The following is a 12,738-nucleotide window of genomic DNA, read 5'->3' on the forward strand; positions in this document are numbered from 1 at the left end:
TACAGGGATTTATTTCTTTTCTCTCTCTTTATTTCTAATGGTGTATGTTTCATTCTGGAGTGAAACCTCTTCTTGTGTAATGAGAATAAGTATTATGAAACGTGTTGAAAAGCTCCTTAAAATGTGTTTAATCCTGTTATTTTAGTGTGTGGTTGCACTTTGTCAGCATTTTTTTTTTGCCTCTGCTCTGATTGAGTGTTCAGTGTGATGAAAGTTAACTTGTGTGTCTCTGTGTTAACGCTGACTCCAGCTCTTACTCTGGGTAAGTCTGTGGAGAACGTTTTTTTTCCTTTTGCAAAAGTTCTGAATAAGTTATCAAACATTGTGTTGCATGATGAGAGTTGTCAGCTCGCTGTAAAAAAGACAGTAAATCTGAGGGAAATGATCTTGCTGCATGGAGAGATAATTTACCTTGACAAGATTTATTACATTAAGATTATTAAATCTAGAAATAAACATGTTGAACACTTAAAATAAGAAATTAACTCTTAAAACAAGATGAATGAAAGCTGCCAGCAGTGATGAGCAGAGTGACCTGATGATTATTTGGTTCTTACCAAGATTAAAAAAACACAAAATGATCAAAAAAGATGCAAAATGACCAAAAAAAGACACAAAATGACAAAAAAGACGCAAAATGACCAAAAAAAGACACAAAATGACTGAAAAAAGACGCAAAATGACCAAAAAAAGACACAAAATGACAAAAAAAGACACAAAATGACAAAAAAGACGCAAAATGACCAAAAAAAGACACAAAATGACAAAAAAAAGACATAAAATGACCAGAAAAGATGCAAAATGGCAGAAGAGACGCAAAATGACGAAAAAAAAGACATAAAATAACAAAAAAAGATGCAAAATGACAAAAAAAATGCTAAATGACAAAAAAGATACAAAATTACCAAAAAATACACAATAAGACAAAAAAGACGCAAAATGACAAAAAAAAAGCAAGCGTCTGTTTGAGACTGACTGGACTTTAACGAACTCCAACATTAGAAAAGTGCTCATATATATATATATATATATATATATATATATATAATATTTGTAATGAAGTAATTTACCTTATTTTTTATGGCACTTAATGTGAAAAGAAAAGAAAAAAACATGTAAAATCATCCAGTAAATGACTCGGTGTGGTTAAAGGTGTGGACTCTCGGAGCTTCACAGCATCAAAACCACCAACAGGAATAACTTCTGACATTTAGAAAGCTTAATGAATATATTTACTCCAGTGACTCATCACACTCTGGACCTGTTGGTCTTGACTTTGGACTTTGCACCAAAGACTTGAGAGACTTATTGTGACTTAAATCCTGAATCCTGAGGAGGATGAAGATCAAAGTCCTGGTCCCCAGACCAGATGAAGTCACATCACAGAGACGTGTCCTCATTTAAACACAGTTACTAGTTTAACCCTGTGTAGTGTCCGGCAGCTCCAAATAATCCAGACTTGTTGCCTCCATCAGACTAGAAAACAAAGCAGCGTGGAGCCCTACTGTACATTTACCTCTAAAGTTCTGGCTGTAAACTCCATGAGACCAGTTTCAGTTTGATGATGATATACCAAGTAAAACTGGAGACAAGCTCAAATAGATTTAGTATCAAATGATAGAACTGGATGGAACCCTCTTATATGGTAGATTTGACACCTTTGGTCACATTTGACACATTTACAATTCTTTATTGAGCTTGATAGTGTTTTGAAAGTTAAAAAAAAAGATTAAAATCACATTTTATGTTGGACTAAAGGACTAAAAAAGACACAAAATGACCAAAAAAAGACACGAAAAAAGACACAAAATGACCAAAAAAGACACAAAATGACCACATTCATTATGCTAAACATACAAGACACAAATAAAATGCAGTCCCACTAGAATGAAAAACAGAGTTGGATGACAGGATCACACACAATCACAAGATTACAAAATGACCAAAAATGACACAAAATAACTAAAATAGACGCACAAAATGACTAAAAACAGACACAAAATTACAAATAAAAACACACAAAATGACTAAAAAATGTCACAAATGACAGAAAATGCCCCCCAAAAACACAAAAAGACACAAAATAACTATGATTCCTACATAAACATTTAGTTGTCGTGCTGGTGTCGTGTTGGTTTTGTCCACGTGTTGCTCTTGTTGCTCCCGTGGTGGAGTTGCCCGTTTCCATTGCCTCAGAGCCTTTAGAGCCTTTAGAGCCGTCCACTCTGACCTGGGAGCCACCGGAGGAACCAGAGGAACCGGAGGAACGTTCTCCTGGTGTTGACGTGACTTGGCCGGCTCCTCGCTGACATGCCATCATTGGAAAAATCATGAAAAGCTGCTTTTTTCCTCCTGTGGAGCTCTGAGAAAGACAAAGTGCTGCTCTCACTGCAGACTTTATATATATATATATATATATATATATATATATATATATATGAGTCTGGGAGGTCAAAGGTCACAACAGGAGTTCACATGTTGAACAATCAGAGATGTTGGCTTCATTTAAAGAGCCGCGAGGGTTTTAGTGGGAGAGGAAATGAACTTTGACGTGTTTTTTCTCTATTATTTGATCAAAATATAGAGTTTAAACCAATGAAAACACTTGTAGAAACAGAAAAACACAAAGTTTAGGTCCTTTAATGTGAGAAAAACACTCATATGGATAATCAACAGAAATTAAACATATTAAAAATATATATGTAGAATAGTTTAAGTTTTTTAAAATATAAATTAATACATTTTTGATGATAAATGTGTTGCCGCGAGTTATTTAACTTTTTTTGTTTCACTGTAAATAAAAAGAAAAGCTGCCTTATTTTTACATTCATCTATATGATGTATTGTATTTTTACATCAAAATCAGTGTAATTTAACAATCAGGACCATTAAACATGTTTTTCCTCAATTATTGGATCAAAATTAAGAGTTTAAACCAATGAAAACACGTGTAGAAACAGAAAAACACAAAGTTTAGGTCCTTTGATGTTTGAGAAAAACACCAAACTGAAGCTGAACCTTGGAATGTCTTATAAAAAAATCACATTTGTCGTTTTAATCTCAATCTTTGAACCCTTTTTTAACCTGTGACCAACAGGAGGAGGAGTTCATGGACTGGTGGAGTAAATTCTACGCTTCAACGGGAGAGAAGAACAAGTACGGGACGTACCTGGAGAGAGGCTTCGACACGCTGCAGGTAAGAGAGTCAGAATAATAATAATATAGAGTTAAAATAAATCAGTATAAAGTCACTGAATCACCAGTCGGCTCACATTCTATCAACATTTTCACATTAACTACTAGAATAAATGGTGATATGATTCCAGGTAGTGAAGTGGTGTAAAACTAAAGTTCTTATCTTTCTAATCATCACTTTAACCGTGTACGTCATCCATCTCCTTGCTGTAAAACAATGGCCGCTGCTGTTTTTTGGGGGAAAACTGGATGTTTTCTGGGTAATTCTGGGCTGATATCTCCAGTCCCAGACTAGAAGCTGAAAGTCTTTAGTAAATCTAGGAGTTTTACTGGATCATCTCCATCGTTCAGTTTAAGGAAGTAATCTGCTCTTCTCAATTCTTCCTTATATCTTTTTTTACTGTAAAATAGTCACATTTTCATGTGATAAAAACAGAAACCCTTTTCCAGCTTTGTGAGGGGCATTTTGTGGCGTCTTCTCCTCTTTTTGTTGTTGTTGTTGTTGTTGTTGTTGTTGTTGTTGTTGTTTTCAACACAAACCACTGAGTCACACACTAGAGCAGCTGGAGCCAAAAGCTGCTTCTCCTCCATTTAGTCAGTTTTTACTAAGAGCAAGATGGAAAAAACTGCTAAAATAATCTAGTTGTAGTCTTGTAAATAGTTTCCCTGCTAGATTGACAGTCTGTCTAAAATCTCAGTGTGAGACTAGACTGGGACCAGGGCCGGCTCTAGGTGGCGGTCGCCTAGAGCTCCATCTGCTGGAGGGGCGCCGCCAGTTACCCTCGAGGGAGAAAAAAAACAAAACAACAATAATTTTCGATGCCCATTGTCGCCATCACGACAAATAAATTAACAGATAAACAATGACATTTTGTCACTTGTGGTGCTGAGGAATGTGACGTGTGGTCATTGCCTTGCCCCCCTTTAGACGGTCAGATCGCTGTCACAGATCATTGCCTTGCCCCCCTTTAGACGGTCAGATCGGTGTCACAGGTCATTGCCTTGCCCTCCTTTAGACGGTCAGATCGGTGTCACAGATCATTGCCTTGCCCCCCTTTAGACGGTCAGATCGCTGTCACAGAGGTCAGGTCACGTCAAGTGACAGACAAATTATGTTTTGATAAATCTTGCAAGATGAAACGGCCGTCAAGATATGGAAAAGGGACAGAACAGAAGGCAAAACTGTGAAATAGTTTCTATTTATATATCTTATGACAGAATTTGCATTTTTCAACATTTACACGACTAAGTGAATCAAAAAGTATTTAAGTAATCTGCCTTTTTAGTCATTTATCAGACAAAACACCAACTACTGGTAATAGTAACAGGTTTCATATTTATAATTAAGTCGTTAGATACATTTTTAGAGCTATTTTTATAGATTTTTCTAGCATTTTACTATATGCAACATGACTGCAGGTAGTGTCATATGGCCTGTGTGTGTGTCTCAAACTCTGATTGTCAGCCAACGAGCCTCTCGGTCATGAAAACACACATTTCTATCTTCTCTCTGATGTAACAGGGAGGTTTCCCTCTCTGGATATTTATCATTCACCGCTCATTATTTATGATTTGTGTCGTTTCACGGGACAGAAACAGCTCCTCCTGTTGAGTCATTCTGCTTCACATTTGTTCTGTTTATTCTTTTGATGTATTTCTTTATTATTTTAATTCACATTGATCTGGTTTCTACTCCTCCCACTGGTGTGAAACCAGTCCATCATGTTATGTAATAACTGCTCCTACAACTCTTTATTTGAAACACTTCGTCATTATTTTGAACATTTATCATTCGATTTTTAATTCTCTGAGGAAAGAATAATGGGAGACAACAACAGGAATATTCTAGTTGCTACAATACGTTTTGGTGTATCCCAAGGTTATAATAGTTTTAGATTTGTCATTAGTTTTAGTTATAATTTCATTGTGATTTTTTTGTTTTCAAATTCAGTTCGTTTAAATTAGTTTTTAGAGTGAGTTTGCTAGTTTTAATTAGTTTTTATTTTTGGAAATTTTAGTTTTTATTAGTTTTAGTTTTTTTGTATTGGGGTAATTGTTGGGTGCCAGATTCAAAAAAGTCACAATAAATGTTTGTAAATAAAAAAAAAAAGATTGTGACTTTTTTCTCGTAAATTTGTCACTTTTTTTCTCGTAAATTTGACTTTTTTTTTTTAAATTTGTCAATTTCTTCTCGTAAATTTGTCACTTTTTTCTTGTAAATTTGTCACTTTTTTCTTGCAAATTTGTCACTTTTTTCCTCGTAAATTTGAAATGTTTTTTATTTGTTTTAGTTTAGTTTTTATTAGTTTTAGTTTAGTACATTTTCACTATAATTTCAGTGAGTTTTAGTTAGTTTTGTAACCACAAAATACAGTTTCAGTTGGTTATCGTTTTTAAAAAAAACCTCGTTTTTATTTTTTATTCCAGTTAACGAAAATGTTTTTTCAATTCTAGCTTTCTTTATTTGGTTCCTTCATTCCTTGGTGTATCCTTATGTCTGTGTAAGTCCAGTTCGTTGAGTGTGTGTTAAAATATGAGAGGAACTTTGAGAGACGATAAGGACGGTAAAGATAAAGAAAACATGAAGGAGAAGACGGAGAACGAGGGAGGAAAACATGCTGTAGACGGAGACAGAGCAGCCCTTTGTTCCACTTTCTGAAACGCTCCAAACTTCACCATTTAAATCACATTTTTGCCGTCTGCCAGCTGCCGTCCCGTCCTCCTTCCTCCTCCTCCTCCTCCTCTCTTCTCATGCCCGGGCGCCGTGACATTCCGACCATTTTCCGAGTGACTCCGATGACTCACCCGTGCTGAATTCTCTATCGGGAACGCCGCAGTCAGTGGGGGAAAAGGCCGCTCTCTCCGATGTTGGCGAGCGGCGAAACGAGGGATCACGTCAGCCGCCGTCTGTCTCTAGTCTCTAGTTTTTAGTGTTTCGGAGTCGGCCACGGTTCAGCCGGCGGCGGCGTCCCCGGAGCCCGTCCGCCGGCGCCCACGCTCTGCTCAACCCTTATCCCCGTTCTCTCGGCCCGGACGGCGACCTTTCCTTCCACCGGGACTCAAAGCTCACGTCAGTCTTCTCGTCTGATGCCCAAACAAATGACTCATCACGTCAGAATTTGGCCTTTTTTTATTGCTTTTAAATGAGACCTCTAACCTCCCTGGAAAGCCATTTCACATCAGTGAAAGCAGCAGCTTTCACTCTGTCCTTTCTCTTTTCTTTTTCATGCCCTTTCTCCTCCTTCATAGTAGGTTTCTGCAGAAAGAGCTTACATGTTTTATTTGATGACTTAATTGGTGTGGAAAAAAGCTCCTCCATTAACCCATTGAGGCCTGAAACGGCTGGAAAAAACGCCTGTAAAACCTCTGGTTGGCGATTTTAAAATAAGCCCCTAAAACCTGAAGTTTTTCTGTAAATTCAACAGAAGTGTCAACTCTTCCTACTAAATAATAGATTTTTCAGCCTCTGTAGCAGGTAGGAACTAGAAAATGTCCTCTGGGGAAATAGTGAAAGGGCCACTACTGCCGGTGTGTGTACACTATGATGAGATTCTTCAGAGATTTATAACAATTAATACTAGTAATGTTATAATACTATATATATACAAGGAGCACACCTACAACAAGCATTCCTTTACAAGTATTTATTTATACAGCAACCTATGACCTTTAACCTCAAAATGTGTGTGTGTGTGTGTGTGTGTGTGTGCGTGTGTGTGTGTGTGTAACTGTAATCAGAGCAAAGATCAAAGGCAATCAGAGCAGAGCAATCAACAGAATTAACTGCAGCTGTAGAATGTTCCGTAACAATGACAGCAGCCAGAGGTGGACAGACTGGAATTTCTGGCATTTTTGGCAAAACCATAATACCTATCATTGATCCGACTTCACTTTGAGCGTCCTGAGTTCTTCCTGAACGTCTACATATGTTTTTTTTTAAAGAAAAATGAAAAAATAGCTTTGTTAGAGCGATCTAGAAAAACTGTTACATCTCCCTTTTTCAGAAATCTTCCTGCGTTTTTAATATGGGAGCCAGTCAAGTCCCATGATGCATTGCGACACTCCCACATGTATTCTGATGCATTTCATTGGCCAAGAGACCGAAAATAGGTGGAAAAAACTACAAATACTACAAAATGACGTATCCTCTTTCCCGGCTTTAATGGTAGAATAACGCAACAGCGCCCCCGGTTTTAATGGTAGAAATGAGGAAATGCTTTCCCGCCTTAAATGGGTTAATAAAACATGATGATCATTTTGTAAATGATGGTCCCATTTAGAGTCAAACTGACCATAAAGCAGGCTATGCTTTATGGCGGGGTTAATTATAATGTTTTGGTCGCCTTAAATGTCTTGTTCAGTGTTTGTTTGTACTCAAACATTCTAACATTTGCACATTATTGAGCGAACTAGCTGGCTTACACTGGATAAATGCTAAGCGCTAACATCTCGTCCAAATGTGGTCACTTCTGGCTCCAAAAACCAAGATGGTGACAGCCAAAAAAAAAAAAACAAACAAACAAACTTGTGGCTTTAAAATGGTCATCAACAAACCAATGAGTGATGTTACAGTACATTTTACATTTACATTTAATCATTTAGCAGACACTTTAAGGCAAAGCGACTTACAGGAAAAAAGGGGGAAGGTTTAGGTTTATTTTTATTTGCACAGTTAGAATTACATAAAATGACAAAGATAACATATAATGTAAAGTTCAGGGAAAGGCTTATTTAAAGCCTCCACCTAAAATGTCATAGTTATTAGAGAGTAATAAACTGATAATAAAAAAAAACATGTCATATAGCATCAACAAGTTATAATGACAGTAACAAAAACAGTAAAAAACAAAAATGAACATGTTATAAAAGTGTATTTGTGTGTGAATTAGAATGTTAAAACAGCAGTTAAATGAGCTTTTAGACATCTTTTGAATCATTTTAAAGAGATGGAGTTCTTTGCCAGATGAGAAAATATATTTATTCCATAATTTGGTCCCTAAATTGAACAATAAATTGACCTCTGCATGTCAGAAATCTTGGAGGATGAAGATCTAAAGATTGACGTGTTGGATGAGAGTGAACCTGAGAATTACAATTAAAATAAGTCTTAAAGTGCTCTGGAAAGTTTTCATGATCTGAATATACCTTCAAAATAAAATATTCATTTATTCGTGCACAGACCTCAGTCTCAAAGTAGGAAAAAGTTCCATAAATGTTATTTAAACGTAAACAGAGTTGGACTTCAGCTTCCAGAAACAAACAGAAATGTTCAATTTCCCTTCAGTCGTCTAACTGGTTTTTCACCAGTTGCGGTCCGACTGGTGCTCTTTAATCTTCCTCACTAACGGTAAAACGCTTCTCATAAACACACGCCCACAGTTAGATTTGCATAAAAGTAGTGGATGGAAAACAAGCCTTCATTTACTTTAAAAAAAAAAAAAAAACCTGGGTAATTACAGAGGAGACGCAGAGCCAGAAATCTGACAGGATTTTATGTTTTTGGCAACGGAAATATACAATTCCTCCTTAGATAGCAAGTTTGTTTAGAAGTATTCCTTAATGAATCCAAAGTATTAAAGTATTTAGAATATATTTCTTGGTTGGAGTAATCTAAATCTTGGTGCGTGTTCACAGCTTTACCTGCACTTTAACCCTTTGATACACAACATATGACCCACATGTTATTTAATGCTGGCTTTGTGTTTGAATATCTTTTTTTTATTATTACAACAAATCATTTTATTCATTTTTCCTTTCATACTTTATGAAGAAAAATAGTTTTTGTATTATTACATCAAGTTTACACACTTGGGTCTAAAATGACCTTGAGCATTAGAAGAGTAGTGATACAAAAAGTGATTCACTGAATTAACAATGTGAGTATATGTGTAACTATGTTTGTCTTATTTTGAAGGTTTAACTTTAAAAGAGTTGTTAGAACCACCAGGTTACATTAGAAAATCACATATTTTAACATTTGAGACTCATTAGAGCCACCAAATAATAATTTACATTGGAAAAAACACCAATTTAACAAACTAGGATAGTTAATATTTGTGTCTTCTTTGTCAGGTTTTAAATTGGTGACAACATCAAAGGGTTAAAAACGTGTTAAAATATTTCTTTTTTGTCTTTACGGCTCAAACTGAACGGCACAACGGAGAACAATAACAGTCGTTGACCCTTAAAAGGCTCTTTTCCATTTTTCTAGTTTTTATTTTATTCAGGAAGCCTGTTAAAGGTTTCACCCTGCTGATGGAAACCATCCAAGTGGTCGTGGAGTTTTTGCGACTTTTCAAAACTTTTCTCAAAACTTGACTTGACATCTTGTTGGATGGAAACGAATGAAATGACCAACGAGCTGCTGGTTCCACCCTCCTCTTCCTCTCTTCTTCTACTCTGTTCTTTCTTTTTATTTACCCTCCTCCTCTCCTCCTCCTCTCCTCCAGTCTCTCCTTTCTTTACTCAGATCTGCTACTGTCGCAGGGAAATGAGTCGCTGTTTCCAACCTTTCAGCCTCCTTTACCTCCCTGTCACCTCTCTTCTCCTCCGGGTTGCTTCTGTCAGCTGAGACACAGTTTCCAGCTTCTCTTCCACCCGACGTAAACTCTTCGTCTTCACCTCTCTCTCTGTCGCCTTCTTTCCTGTCGCCTTTACTGTTTTTTCAGTCATTTTGTATCTTTTTTTAGTAATTTAGTTCTTTTATGTCATTTTGTGTCTTTTTTTTAAGTAATTTTGTGTCTTTTTTGGTCATTTTGTATCTTTTTTTAAGTAATTTAGTTCTTTTATGTCATTTTGTGTCTTTTTTTAAATTAATTTTGTATCTTTTTTAAGTAATCTACTGTTTTTTCAGTCATTTTGTATCTTTTTTTGGTCATTTTGTGACTTTTATTAGTAATTTTGTGTATTTTTTTTGGTCATTTTTTGTCTTTTTTTAAGTAATTTAGTTATTTTGTGTCATTTTGTGTCTTTTTTTAGTAATTTTGTGTCTTTTTTTGGTCATTTTGTGTCTTTTTTAAGTAATTTAGTTCTTTTATGTCATTTTGTGTCTTTTTTTAGTAATTTTGTGTCTTTTTTTGGTCATTTTTTGTCTTTTTAAAGTAATTTAGTTCTTTTATGTCATTTTGTGTCTTTTTTGGTCATTTTGTGTCTTTTTTAAGTAATTTAGTTCTTTTATGTCATTTTGTGTCTTTTTTTTAGTAATTTTGTCTTTTTTTGGTCATTTTTTGTCTTTTTTAAGTAATTTAGTTCTTTTATGTCATTTTGTGTCTTTTTTTAGTAATTTTGTGTCCTTTTTTGGTCATTTTTTTTTTCAAGTAATTTAGTTCTTTTGTGTCATTTTGTGTCTTTTTTTTTAGTAATTTTGTGTCTTTTTTTGGTCATTTTGTGTCTTTTTTAAGTAATTTAGTTCTTTTATGTCATTTTGTGCAATTTTTTTAAGTAATTTTGTGTCTTTTTTATGTTCATTTTGTGTCTTTTTTTAGTAATTTTGTGTCTTTTTGTGTCATTTTGTGTCTTTTTTTTAGTAATTTTGCGTCTTTTTTAAGTAATTTCGTGTTTTTTCAGTCATTTTGTGTCTTTTTTTGGTCATTTTGTGTCTTTTTTAAGTAACTTAGTTCTTTTTCAAGTAACTTAGTTCTTTTATGTCATTTTGTGTCTTTTTTTAGTAATTTTGTGTCTTTTTTTTAAAGCAATTGAGGGTTTTTTCAGTCATTTTGTGTCTTTTTTGGTCATTTGTGTCTTTTTCTATTAATTGTGCAGCCCTAGTCTGAGTTATCCGTCTGAGAAAAGGCTTTCTGTTCCAGCTGCTGCTGCTCTCGATGCTTTCAGAGAACAATCTAACCATGAAATCCATTAAAAGCACCTTTTAGACCATCAACCAGTCAGAAGGCTCCTGTGTTTGCTGAGTTCATGAACCAGAGCTGTGGTGGTTTCCTGTCACCTTTCTCTTTCTGTTTCCATCTCCTCCCACCGCCGCCACGGCTCTGCTGTTGCATCATCAGCTCACAGCTCTCGCCTGGCGCCATCAGGGAGGTCCGCCAGAAAAAAACCAGCTCAATGTGTCACAAGCAGTTAGGTAAATGAGAGATCTTTGAAAAAGTCACCACGATGAGGTCTTCAGGAACAATCTCACTGGAAGAAAACTGTCGGATAACGTTGATTTATTTCCAAATGATTAATGTGTTAAGGAGAAACTTCACTAAATCAACTTTCTGAAGATGTAAATTATGTGCAGATTTCCATCATTATATTGTTTATTCTGGTCAAAAGTACACTGCAAAAAAAAAGTCTAAAAACAGTAAATCTGAGGGAAATGATCTTGCTGCATGGACAGATAATTTACCTTGACAAGATTTATTAAATTAAGATTATTAAATCTAGAAATAAGCATGTTGAACACTTAAAATAAGTGACACAAAATGACCAAAAAGGACACAAAATGCCCCAAAAAAGGTGCAAAATGGCCAAAAAAAAGGACACAAAGTCTAGAAATAAGCATGTTAAACACTTAAAATAATAAAGTAACTCTTCTTTGTCTTTTGGCTGAAGAAAAAAAACACTTTCCCCTTTGAACCAAATTACATTTTTTTAAAACTCTGCACCCTCAAAGTGCAAAAGAATCTTATGTTGACTCATTTGGCCATTGGCCCCCAACAAGATGAATAAAAACAGAAAGTGATGCATTCCCCTGCTCTTGGATTGTTCCCATTTCTCCCAAGTTGGGAAGTCGTTCTTCCAACTTCGGTGTGTTTTTGAGCTTTCACCATTGATGCTACAAAGAAGATGTGTTGTATTTTATTACTCACAGCAGTTCAACAACACATTGATAGCTGTTTCTACTACTGAAAACAGATAAGGTCGGCCATGGCGTGAAGAAAATAGAAAAATTGGTTTTATTTCCACCCCCTAATTCTGATCTGCTCCAAAATGTAAATGGTTTGTTCTTGCCCAATGCTTCACACTTCCACCAAGTTAAATGAAAATCGGGCTGGTAGTTTTTCTGTAAATGTGCTGACAAACACACAAACCAAACCAAACCAAACCAAACAAACCAAACTAAACCAAACCAAACCAAACCAAACCAAACCAAACCACTGCTACGATCTAAACATGAAGTCGATTAAAAGCACCTTTTATACCATCAACAAGTCAGAACGCTCCTGAGTTTCCTGAGTTCATGACCCAGAGCTGCCACAGGGAACATCACATCACCTGGAAGACAATTTCCTCCTTCCTGTTTTCTTTCCCCGGACTGCTGAAGTTCACCTCCTCTCATCCTGCGCCTCCTTCAATCTCCTTCTGTCCTCAGTGTCCTCGCCTCACCCTTCACTCTCTCCTCTCTTCTTCTTTCTCTTCCTGACAGTAGAATTGGTTTGTTTTTCTTCTGTTTCCATCCCTGTTTTGACTCGCTTCACCTCTCGCCTCCTCCTTTCACCTCCTCCTCCTCCCTCCTCCTCCCCTGGTGCAGGGTTTGGTGCAGGAGCTTTGGGATTGGTTGTATCCCCGTGAGCCGGTGTTTCCAGACTTTGTCTTTCATTTGCA

The 12,738-nt window shown here is 36.0% G+C and overlaps 1 protein-coding gene across 6 annotated transcripts in view; it reads left to right on the forward strand.

The window, feature by feature from the left end:
- dysf (dysferlin, limb girdle muscular dystrophy 2B (autosomal recessive)) overlaps positions 1 to 12,738 on the forward strand; it is a 199,595-nt gene that overhangs the window by 147,858 nt on the left and 38,999 nt on the right. For all 6 annotated transcript variants that reach the window (XM_059354840.1, XM_059354835.1, XM_059354839.1 and 3 more), the window contains one exon: positions 3,098 to 3,196. In XM_059354840.1, coding sequence (XP_059210823.1) covers positions 3,098 to 3,196 — 99 coding nt within the window. The remainder of the gene's footprint in view (positions 1 to 3,097; positions 3,197 to 12,738) is intronic.

Source organism: Centropristis striata, chromosome 17, assembly GCF_030273125.1.
Source record: "Centropristis striata isolate RG_2023a ecotype Rhode Island chromosome 17, C.striata_1.0, whole genome shotgun sequence".
Taxonomy (NCBI): Eukaryota; Metazoa; Chordata; class Actinopteri; order Perciformes; family Serranidae; genus Centropristis; species Centropristis striata.